This window comes from Cornus florida, unplaced genomic scaffold, assembly GCF_030987335.1.
Source record: "Cornus florida cultivar Cherokee Brave unplaced genomic scaffold, ASM3098733v1 CherokeeBrave_3.0.0_Hap2_Chr04, whole genome shotgun sequence".
NCBI classification, from domain to species: domain Eukaryota; kingdom Viridiplantae; phylum Streptophyta; class Magnoliopsida; order Cornales; family Cornaceae; genus Cornus; species Cornus florida.
The window spans coordinates 79043152-79055809 of NW_026775574.1; the positions used below are offsets into that span (position 1 = coordinate 79043152).

At 36.6% G+C, this 12658-nt stretch overlaps 2 protein-coding genes across 2 annotated transcripts; both read left to right on the forward strand.

Annotated features, from left to right (window-relative positions):
• The first annotated feature begins 739 nt into the window (after positions 1–739).
• On the forward strand, positions 740–2152 carry LOC132305167 (uncharacterized). The gene is made up of 2 exons (XM_059802845.1): positions 740–914; positions 1011–2152. The coding sequence occupies exons 1-2, from the start codon at positions 740–742 to the stop codon at positions 2150–2152; spliced, it is 1317 nt and encodes a 438-aa protein (XP_059658828.1).
• A 354-nt stretch (positions 2153–2506) lies between these two features.
• LOC132305168 (uncharacterized) lies at positions 2507–3076 on the forward strand. Its single transcript, XM_059802846.1, has one exon. It carries the CDS (start codon positions 2507–2509, stop codon positions 3074–3076), a length of 570 nt encoding a protein of 189 aa, XP_059658829.1.
• The last annotated feature ends 9582 nt before the right edge of the window (positions 3077–12658 follow it).

A 12658-nucleotide genomic window follows, 5' to 3' on the forward strand; every position in this document is an offset into this window, starting at 1 on the left:
AATCGAACGATTGTTAGATGCTGTCTTCATTCAAACCACAAGGTATCTTGAGTGGTTATCAAATGTAGTTTCTGTTATCAAGAAAAATGGAAAATTACGTATATGTGTTAATTTCCGAAACATAAATTTGGCAACTCCAAAAGATGAGTATCCAATGCCGATAGCTGATCAGCTGATTGATGCAGCTGCAAAGCACCAAATTATGTCTTTTATGGATGGACACTCAGGTTATAATCAGATTTACATAGCCGAGGAAGATATTCCAAAGACAGCTTTTAAGTGTCTTGGATCGATTGGAACTTTCGAATGGGTGGTAATGCCTTTTGGGTTGAAGAATGCTGGTGCCACGTATCAGCGAGCCATGAATTCTATTTTTCATGATATGCTCGGCAAGTTTATGGAGGTGTATATTAATGATGTGGTGGTAAAGTCAGTAACAAAGAAAGAGCACTTAGTCCACCTCAAAGCATCTTTTGAGAGGATGAGGGCTCATAAGCTAAAAATGAATCCAATAAAGTGTGCCTTTGGAGTATCGGCAGGAAACTTTTTGGGTTTCTTGGTTCATCAAAGTGGTATAGAGATCGATAGGAATAAAGCTAAGGCGATTATTGATGCTAGTGCGCCAAGAAGCAAGAAATAGTTGTAGAGGTTACTCGGGCAAGTGAATTATCTTAGGAGATTTATTGCTAATACAGCTGAGAAATTGCATGTGTTTTCCTCGCTGCTCAAGTTAAAGCCGATGGAAGAATTCAAATGGGATGATACACATCAAAGGGCATTTGACCAGATTAAGAAATACTTGTCGAGTCCTCCTGTCATGATGCCTCCAAGGAAGAAATGGCCAATGAAGTTATATTTATCGGCTGCTGAAGAATCCATTGGAGCTATGTTAGCACAAGAAAATGAAGCAGGAAGTGAACAAGTAATATATTATCTCAGTTGAGTTCTAACTCCAGTCGAGTATAGATATACACCAATTGATAAATTATGTTTAGCATTGTATTTTGCAGCAATGAAATTAAGAGTCTATATGATGCCCGTTTTGGTGAATATTGTTTGTCAAACCGATCTTATAAAGTATATGCTATCAAGGCCATTAATCACAGGCCAGATTGGCAAGTGGGCTTTGGCATTAATGGAATTCAACTTTGCATATGTTCCACAAAAGGCAATTAAGGGAAGAGCATTGGCAGATTTTCTTGCCGATCATCCCTCACCTGAAATTGAGTCACAAGTATTTGATGAGCTTGACTCGGCATCCATATTCATGACTCCATGGACTTTAATGTTCGACGGGTTTAGTACCAGTGAAGGCTCGGGAGCTGGTATAGTGATAATATCCCCAACAGGGAATCAAATTTTGTTTTCTTTCTTTTTGGATTTCAGGTGTTCAAATAATCAAGCCGAGTATGAAGCATTAATTATCGGCTTGGAAATTCTGTTGGAAATGACAGTCAAAGATGTCCACATTGTGGAAGATTCGAGTTTAGTGATTAATCAAATCTCAGAAGACTTTAGATGTTTGAATTGGAAATTAAGACCATTCCATTCATTGGCAACCCAATTAGTTAACCAATTTCATAATGTGACTTTGGAATACAGACCGAGAGCCATGAATAAAATGGCTAATGATTTGGCACAGACTGCTTCTGGAGTTAGGGTGCCGAGTGGTATGATGGAAAGAGTAATGAAGATTACACGCCGATCTCTTCTATCAGCTGAAACAAGAAATCAAATTATGGAAGAAGTCTTTGCCATTGATGTTGCCGAATTGGATGATGATGATTGGCGAATTCCTTACATCTTGTTCTTGCAACATCCAACTCCTGAAGCCGATCGAAGAATTAAAAGAAGTGCAGTCGATTATATGTTTATGTATGGTGATCTTTATAGAAGATCGGCTGATAATGGTTTGTTATTTCAATGTATTAGTAAGTTTGAAGGTTTGAAGATTATGGCTGAGGTACATGAGGGGATATGTGGAGCTCACCAAGCTGACATCAAAATGAGATGGTTGATACGCCGATATGGATATTATTGGCCTGGAATGAGGAACGATTGCATGACTTATGCAAAAAGATGTATAGATTGTCAAAAATATGGTCCTATGCAGTGGGTCCCAGCAATAGAAATGCAATTATTAGTTAAATAATAGTCTTTCAGAGGTTGGGCTATGGATCTAATCGGTAAGATTAATCCTCCTTCATCAAAGGGCCATCATTGGATTATTCTAGCTACCGATTACTTTACTAAATGGGTAGAAGCCGAGGAATATGTATTGGTAACTCATAATACCATTATACAGTTTTTGGAGCGACATATCTTTCACCGATTTAGATTACCGAAAACAATTGTTGCCGATAATGGATTTGTTTTTCGAGCAAATGAAATATTACAACTCGGCATTGATATGCAAGTGAAAATGGTTACCTCAACACCTTATTATGCTTAAGGGAATGGCCAAGCCGAAGCGTCAAATAAAGTTGTGATTGAAATTATTGAAAAGATGATAAAAGACAAGCCGAGGCGTTGGCATGAAGCCCTTTCAGAAGCCTTATGGGCCTATAGAAACTCAAAAAGAACAACTACAGGGACAACTCCATATCGGTTAACGTTTGGTCATGATGCAGTGTTGCCGATGGAGTTAAACGTAAAATCGGCAAGGGTTGCCTTGCAACATAATCTCATACTTGCCGATTATAACGAAGCTATGCTTGTCGAGTTGGAAGATTTAGATGAAGTCCAGAAACTTGCTTTGGATCACCTTATGGTTCATAAAGCAAAATTAATGAGGGCTTACAATAAAAGGGTGAAGTTCAAGTCATTTGCAGAGGGCGATATGGTTTGGCAAACAGTTTTTCCACCTGGAAAGGTGGATAAGGTCTATGGCAAGTGGTCACCTACTTGGAAGGGTCCATATTTGGTTCATCAAGTATTGCATGGAGGCGCTTACAGGTTAAAAGATTTAGATGGTGAAATCCATCAGAGACCAATAAATGGAAGATACCTTAAAAAATATAAGCCAACTATTTTTGAGCTCATGGAAGAAAAGAAAAATTCCAGTAAGTCAAGATAGTGTGGATTGTATTTTATGCAAGGTATGTAGAGATAAAATTTGCTCTTGTAATGAATAAGTAGTAGCATTGATATAATGTGATAACTAGATTGTTCAAAGAAAACCACATTACTTCCCAAAAGATGTAAATTGTTTGAAAATCACATTACAAATCCATAATAGTTGTCATGAGAGAATAAAAATTCAAGGTTGGTTAAAGTTCTGTTGAAATTCTTCAAAATGGGCTTTGAAACTTGCCCATGATACCCTGGTTTGATCAAGCTTAGCCTCTGCTTGCTTCTTGGACTGCTCCAACTTTGGCATTTGAGTCTGGAGTGCTTTGAACCTTGGGGTAGCAACTTCTGTTTCTTTCTTTAGTTCTGCCACTTTGTTGCTGTGTTGTGATTTGTCTTTTTGAAGCTGAGCTAGTTGTGCTTGAAGTCTTTTCTCCCGTGCATCCAGTTCAGCAGCTTCTTTCTTCAATGACAAGTGTAATTCTTTTCCATTCTTCAAAGATCGAGCAAGCAGTTCTTTCTCTTGGGTTTGAGCAACATAATGGTTGAGGGTTTGAGTAGACTCGGCATAAGCAGTCATCATAGAAGGGACTTGAAGGTGGAAGTTCTTGAAGAGAACTTGGTCACCTAAAGAGAATCCTGGGTAACTACTCAAGAAGGACAAGGTTTCAGTTAACTCATTTTTGAATGAAGGGGCTAGAGACAAGTCTTGTTGTACCATTTGGGACAGGATTTGGATGGCTTTTGTAACTTCTGAGGGTGTGTCAGAGGTTTGTTCAGGTGGAATTTCAGGAAGGTCAAGATCAGGTGAGTCAAAGACAGAATCAAATAACAAGTCAAGGGTTGTAAAGGGAGAGCTTGGGTTGGTACTGATAGGATTGGTTTGAATAGCCGAGCCTTGTTGTACCTGAAATATGCTATAGCTATAATAAGTTTACAAGAATAGGTTGTAAAAGAAATGTATATATACATATATCATTACTTACTTCATTAGAATCTCCGACCTGTTTATGAATTGATTTTGCAGCCAAGGGTGGAGAAGGCATAGGGGACCTTTGTTTCTGACCAACTGATAACTCGATCTTTTCTTCTTCTCCAGCATGGTCTGTAAAAATTTCTTGAATTGATTTTTGTTCTGAAGAGAGTGGAGTTTCCTGAAAACAATGCCGTCTAAGTTATATTATAAGGAGAAAAAGGTAATATACGAGATCAGGCAAAAAAGAGATTACACTGGGAGAGGCAGCAACAGATTTCCTTTTCTTGGTTATAACTTCTTCGTCATCCTCATCATCATCATCAATCAGTTCGAAGTGTCTTTTGGCTCGTGACTTTTAAGGTTTTTTCCCCACCGTTTTCTTTCTTGTTGTTTTCTGACAGAAAGTGTTAGCAAGAGAAGGGGTACGCCTCAAAAGAATAAATATATGGTTTAGTTATGGGTGTTACCTTAATAACTGAGGATGGAGGTATGCTTTGAAGAGTGATATAAAAATCGACTTGAGTTTCTTCAGATTTGGTGGATTTCTCTGGGGCATTGGAATGAGTACCTGGATTTATGATTAGTGAGCATATAAACCAAATAGAAGTTCTATGGAAAAGATGAGAATATATAAAACTTACTTTACCGAGAGCGAGATCTAGTCCTACCTGCAGGAGCTGTGGGAGGAGGATGAGTTGGTGCTGCATTAGTTATTTTTTCTGGTTCAGGAGCAATAGAGAGGGCTATGGTTCAATGGAATCCAAACCTTGAAAGTTAAGGGAAATGAACTTGTAGGAGCCAAGGAGAGTGCACACAAGCTGACTGGAATCCACGGTCCTGGTAAAAGTGATGTAGGATGTCCACCTATCCTCAAACTTTGGGTCAGTACTCGGTTCTTCAAGGAAGGGTTTATATTGAAACCCTTGAAAAAGTTGAGTGAATCCATTAGACACATCTTGAACTTGTTCACTGCTGGAAAGCTTTACTCGCCGATGATAGTTCTTGTTGTAAGAAAAATGGGGAGGTAATGGGATCATCTGCGTCAATCCAAATTGCCGAGCTAATTGCGTTGGGTTATAAAACTCAACCCCAGTTCGGCTCTTGGGCAAATTGGGAGCAACGGTATTACAAGGTATATCTCTTGCAATCAAAAAGTGGCCCTATGAAGTGATATAAAGGTCAATCTATTCAGGAGGAGACTCGACAGTAGGGGGAAACAACTAAGATGGAGCTAGTTGACATTTGGAGAAAGGAAGGAATTGGGATTGAGTCATGATCTTGCACTGATGATAGAAGAATTGAAAACAATCATTAAAGGAATGGTCTTTGGGTTTGACTCTAGCATATCCAAATGATAACAAAGGATCATTTGGAGTAGGCAGAATGGGAGAGGATAACTTAGGGAAATATGCATGTAGCCAGAACTGATATAGCCAGAATGGAACTCCAGATCTTGCAAAGTTGGAAGTAATAAGGTCGGATAAGCCTCTATACAAGGACGTTAACAGGAATGGAGCTAAAGCCATGGGTTTCCCTTTAGATAATGCGATAACCAATTGGGTAAGGTCCTTGGTAATCTGGATAGCAGGAGCACACAACAAATATCTACACAGCCACAGTAGTAAAAATCCTATGTGTTCTTGTTCATCTACGTCAGTCTCTTCTTCTCCTAACATTTCTTTCAAGAATGGTCCATGTGATTGCACAAAGGGTTTAGCCCTTTTTGTTCTGGGAAGTAAAAGGAGGTTTCTTCATCCTAGAGGAGATAATTGATTTCATCCCCTCCAGGTTTTAAACTTGTTAGAAAGCAGACGTCCTTCAGGGTAGGGGCCATCATGCCACAGTGCAAGTGTAGTGAATTAGTTGTGGGGGACCAAAAGTGCAAAGAGGCAAAAAATAATGCTCGGTCAAAGGAGAAGGGAATCTTACTTAGCTAAATGAGGTCAAAGATACCCATCTTTTTCCACTGCTCTCCTTTTGCTGCTGACACGCGATTCACCCAATCGTTCCATTGGAGCATTGATGGATGCCAATTTCTAACAGAGAGAGTTGGTCGGTCTCCTTCCGCTATTAGACAAAGAGTTTTGGAATAAGGAAGATGAGGTTTCGCTTGTGGATAAATTGAAGATAAGGAATGGGAAAATCGAGTAACAAACGCTGGGCCAAGTCCCTTAATGTTTTCAGAGATATTGATCAACGTATTGGAATTCAGTTCGCTTTGATCTAGGGTTTTGATCACTGATTTTGTTAGTTGGGTATGCGATGTTGCTTCTGGAAAAGGGTTTTCCAAATTTAGATCAGTTTGTTTCATTGGTTTTGAAGTCATGTTGCAGAAAAGGTTTCGTCAGAGAGAAGATTGGAGAAGAAGGGGTTTTGGTAGAAAAAAGAGTCTGCAGAAGGTTATGGGTTATGGAAAAGCCGTGTGTGGTTGAAGATATGTGATTACGGCGATAATTAATGAGTGATAAGATGGTCATCATAATCGATATGTTTTGGGAAGTGAATTAAGATAAAGCTGATAGGGTTATTAGATATATACAGAGTTATGATGCAATGGGTGTATTTGAATTTTGGAAGCCGAAGGGTTAAAACGGCTACCAAAATTGGGGGGCATTGTTGACACCCATTTTGGTATTTGGATTGCCAACCCATCTTCGGCCCAGTCATGAAAACCAAATGCCCATGGCGCCCATTTTGGTAATTGGGTTCTGGCCCTAATTGGAGTTGATGAGCAGTGAAGTATTGGGCCGAGAGAATATAATGGGCTGAAACATGTGGCAATGAGGTTGGGCTAGGAGGTATGTTGGTAAGCAATGATTTGGTTTTCGGCTGGGATGGTGCAATGCAGTTAAGATGTTGGGCTTTACACATCACATGGATGGTGGTTGGTTGAATGACGTAGCAAAATTACAGAAGATGGCAAAGTTACACGCAAAGGCACTGCAGATAGGATAAGAAACATTTGAATTGCAAAAAATATTAGATAAGAGTTATATATTTATCTTATATTTAAATGAGGTTAAGAGTTAGTATTTAGTTAGGATTAGTTACATTTGAATAATTATTAGATGTATTAGAAAGTAAATAGGATGCTTGTACTTAGGAATTAGTTTATATGTTATCTATAAATAAAGGAGGCATACTGTGAAAGAGGTCCAGCATCCTCAGAATCTTTATTATTATTTGTTTGCTTCTTAATCTAAGAATAGCATTCTTGCTATTTCTTCTTTATCTCTATCTCTCTATCTATCTCAATCTCAATCTCTCTCTCATCCTTTCTCTTCATTCTTTCCTTTTCTTTTCTTGCTATATCCATTATCTCCCCTTTCTATTCTCTTGTTACATTACTATAATTTGTTTATAGAAAGTCCTTTTAACTAAGGCATTTTTGAACCCAAAAGAGGAATTTATTTGTTCCCTTTTTCTTCGCATCGTCTGAAAGTCAACTTTCTCAAAGGGACTAACGTCGACTATTTACAATCGAACCACACAAGTGGTTCTGGCACGCCCGGCTTACATCAATTTGAAATCGGCTCCATTCAGCTGATTTTAGGGTCAACACCTTCTTATGTGTGAAGCAATCACACGTGTTGGTGATTATAGCTGATCCTAATAATTACAATTTAATCCTAATAATTACAATTTAATAATTATTATTTGTTAACCCCTCTTTTTCTCTTGCTTTCTGTCTCACTCAGCTCATCTATACTTTGTATAAACTTTCTCTTCTCTCTCTGTGTGTGTGTGTTTGTTTTATCATTCAAATATATAAACTTTCTCTTCTCTCTGTGTGTGTGTGTTTGTTTTATCATTCAAATATATATATATATATATATATATATATATATATATTTGAATGATAAAACAAACACACACACACATTTTTTTGCCCACGCCGAGGCTCAAACCCCTCCCATCTTCTTTGAAGACCCTTTGGTATGATGTAACTCATCTTGTTAGTATGAAAACATTGAATAACAATTAAAACCTTTAAAACTCTTTTGATACTAATGATAATGGAAATGGTAATTTGTTTTTTTTTTTTTTTTAATTATTTTTCTTTTTTGTTTTACGCTTTGAGTTTAAGTTTAGAATCTTTTTTTTTTTTCCATTTTGGATTAATAAGATTTAATTTGGATGGTGATGCGAATGGAATTTTATTTTTAATTTTATTTGGACAATTTGCCAGTTGTTTGGATAGAAAGTTAAAGATGACAATTAGCTGCCTGCCTCTCTAGCACTGACTTTTCTTTCCTTGTTTTTTTTAATTTTTTTAATTTTTTATCATGACATTTCTTTCCCCTTGACAACTATTGTATTCAATTGTTTTTCATCCCTTAAAAGCACGAGCTGGAACTTTTATAATATATATATATATATATATATATATATATATATATATATATATATATAAACTCAGAAATTATTATAGACTTATAACACTAGGTCCTACAAAGTTAATAAAAAGAGGAGAAAAATAAGATTAAAGCAAGAATGAAATTGAGGAAAAAAATCGAATACCACACAATTAAGTCTTTTTTAGTGGATTATCATCTTTTGGGGCTTACACTGTCCTGCAATATTACAATCAAATGGCCGTATCTGTAGATACATATATATTTTTTCACAACGAATTACGAAATTTGCCAATTGATTAGATAGAAAGTTGGAGCAGATAAGTTGTTATGAGCTTGAAGTTACAAAATATGTAGCTTAATTAACATTGCTCAGGTAAATTAGTGTTTTGAATTGTTTTGGAAATTGTTTTAGACTCGACAAATATCATCAACTTGTAGTCTTGTGCCAGTGAAAATAGATGGTTTGGGACCAACTTGTGTTAGTGGAAATAAATGGATTGGGGCCAACTTGTGTTTGGAATACTTGTGAGAGCAAATTAATCCATGTTGACGCAGCAATCACAAACTACATAGGACAACTATTCAATGGAATTGTTTTTCATCCAAACTGCACAAGATGTACTAACAAAATAAATTTGTTTCGTTCCCATTTTCAAAACCTATTTTTCTCAAAACTGGATTAATAAAGACATGATATCAAATAATTGTCTTCTATAATTATTGTATAATAGTTTTTTATTTTTTGAATTTTTGGAAACAATTTTTTAGAAACTCAACCAAGACTATGTAGTTAAATAAACATGATTAAGCATTAGATTTGTCTACATGGGTAGTTGTGGAAAAATACTACGATATTGACTTTCATAAATTATATTGATGTTTGAAATTTATCAGATAAATTATATTGATATTTGTAGTTCGTGAGAACTTCACATAAACCTGGCATATATGTAAATGATTGATAAAAAATAAAATTGAGGTGAAAAATAAAATACCACACAATTAAGTCTAGTCCTTTAAGTGCATTATCATCTTTTGCCAGTGAAAATGTAGTTTGGACAATTGCTTTAGACTGGACTAATATCATCAACTTGTGCCAGTGAAAATAGATGGACTGGGACCAATTTGTGTCAGTGGAAATAGAAGGGTTTGAAATTCTAACAGCACACCCACGTTGACCCAGCAACCCTCTTCACACTACTATCTTTCATCTCAAGTTACAATAACGCCCTTTGACAATTCCAAATTATCAATCCACATGCACATGATGAAGGATGTATGTGATGCTTCCTATGTGTGGAGCAATTACACGTTTGGGTGATTACGGCTTATCCTAGTAATTTCAATTTAACCCTATTCTTACAATTTAATAATTATTTTTTTCAGTTATAATAAGATCTTTTTATCATCCCACCGAAGAAATAATAAAATTGAACCAAATAACTAATCTTTTTAGTATGAAAAACATTGAATAATAATTAAAACTTATAGAACCTTTAAATTCCTTTGATACTAATGGTAATGTGAATAGTAATTTGTTGCTTTTATTTTTCTTTTTTGTTTTACGCTTTGTGTCACGCCCCAAAAACTGAAATACAAGAACTCTTGTCTCGTATTAAAATCTGGCATGACTTTCTTTACACAACCACAATTTTACAAAAAAGATAATTAAATAAAGAAGTAGATGTAAATCATCCTCTAATTTATTAAATCGATACAACCATAATAACAATCAACCTTGTCAAAATAATCCATGATAACTGGACAAAATGAACTAAATCTCAAAAATATATCGTCATTTTTATTACAATAGGAAATTGAACTAAACCAATAAGTTGTATAGTCATATTCATTAGTCATGGTCAGTATACACTTACATCAAGTCTTTTAATTATTGCAATTTATCATTGCAAAACTAGGTTTCATAAGACACATTTATAATATCGTCGTAAGAAATTAAGAACAGAAAGTCATAACAAGCAAGCTAACTCCATGGATTTATGCAATTCACGTATACATATCTTCATTATTCAGTCATCATTAAATTAATTTACTGCAATAGATAAAAACATGCTACAATAATTTTCTCAATCCAAATAGGCGAAGTTACGTGTATATATAAGTATACAAAGCAAGATTAACTTGCCTGGGGTAAAATTAATTCTTCCTTCCTACGCGAATTCTAGATTATCGTTCCTTCCCTCGGTTACTGCAGAAAGACACGACGTCAGATCACTCTCTCTGGATCTCCATCCTATCACGCTATATCGTGCTAATATTATATCTATATATATATATATATATTTAAAAATAATATCCTCGTAGAACTGATATGACGTGAAATATAAAGATAACTATAACTGTATTTGAGATAGTTTAGATTCCTATTTAAATTTTAAATTTAAAAACTCTAATATCTCTACTATATTTTTAAATTCAAACATAGATAACCATTAAATTAAATTAAATAAATAAATATATGTATATATATATATATATATATATATATATATATATTTTTACACGGGTCTTACATTCTACCCTCATAGAAAGAAATTTCGCCCTCGAAATTTGCGTACCTTAATCGAATAGATGTGAGTACTTTTCTTTCATTTCTGACTCTAGCTCCCAAGTAGCCTTTCTCTCGTCCTGATGATTCCACTGCACCTTCACCAGAGGTATCTCTGCCCGCCTCAACTGTTTCACCATATTGTCAACAATGCGGACAGGCGTCTCAACATAGGTTGCATTAGGACGAATTTGGACCTCTGTGTAGTCAATGACCTGAGTCTCATCCTCAAGCACCTCCTCAACATAGAGACATGGAAAACACCGTGAACAACTGATAGTCTAGGTGGTAGAGCCAATCTATACGCCACCTCCCCAATCCTCTCTGTAATCTCAAAAGGTCCAATGAATCGAGGAGCTAACTTCCCTTTCTTTCTACCAAATCTCGTAACCCCTTTCATTGGTGATACTTTCAAGAACACCAAGTCACCGATACTAAACTCCAAAGCAACGACGGCGTCGATCTGCATAACTCTTCTATCGACTTTAAGCTGTGCAAAGTCGATCTCGAATGATGATAACCTTCTCCGTAGTCTCTTGCACCAACTCTAGCCCCAAAAAACTACCATCACCAACCTCAGCCCAACATATAGGTGAACGACAAGGTCTACCATAAAGTGCCTCATAAGGTGCCATGCTGATACTAGCCTAATAGCTATTATTATAAGCGAATTCAACCAGTGGAATGTGATCCTCCCAACTGCCCCGAAAATCTAGCCCACAAGCACGAAGCATATCCTCCAATACCTGAATGACCCTCTCGGACTGGCCATCGATCTGAGGATGAAAAGCAGTACTCAAACTCAAAGGAGTACCAAAAGCTGCATGAAAACCACTCCAAAATAGAGATGAAAATCGAGGATCACGATCTGAAACAATAGACACCGGCACTCCATGGAGCTTAACTATGTCTCTGATGTAGATCTTATATAATTCCTTTACAGTATCAGTAGCTCGAATGGGTAGAAAATGAGCTGATTTAATCAATCGGTCCACTATCACCCACATTGTATCATGGTTATGTATCGATCTCGGTAACCCCACAACAAAATCCATCGTCACATGCTCCCATTTCCACTCAGGCACAGGCAAAGGCTGTAATAGTCCTGCTGGTCTCTGATGCTCAGCCTTCACTCGCTAACAAGTGAGACATCTAGATACAAACTCTGCCACATCACTTTTCATGCCTTCCCACCAAAACTGCCTCTTAAGATCATGATACATCTTAGTGCCACCTGGGTGCACTGTGTACCTAGAGTGGTGTGACTCCTCTAAAATCTCTCTCTTGAGATCTGCTAAGTCTGGAACACATAACCTACCTCAAAATCTCATACCACCATCAGCTCCATACGTCCAGTCGACATTACATTCATCATTAACAGCCTCAACTGCTTTGGTCTGTAATTTGTCATCCTAAGTTTGAGCATAAATGATCCGGCTGATCAAAGTAGGTTGTATAGTCAATCTACAAAGAAGAGCCCCTGTACTCTGAGAACTCGGCATGATAGAAAACTCTGTCAATGCCTCTAACATCATCCACTCCTGAATCATCATAAAGGCAACTAATCCTTTCGGTTTTTGACTCAAAACATCTGCTACCACATTCGCCTTTCCAGGATGATACTGAAGGGTCATATTAAAATCCTTCATCTTCTCCATCCACCTCTGTTGCCTCATATTTAACTCC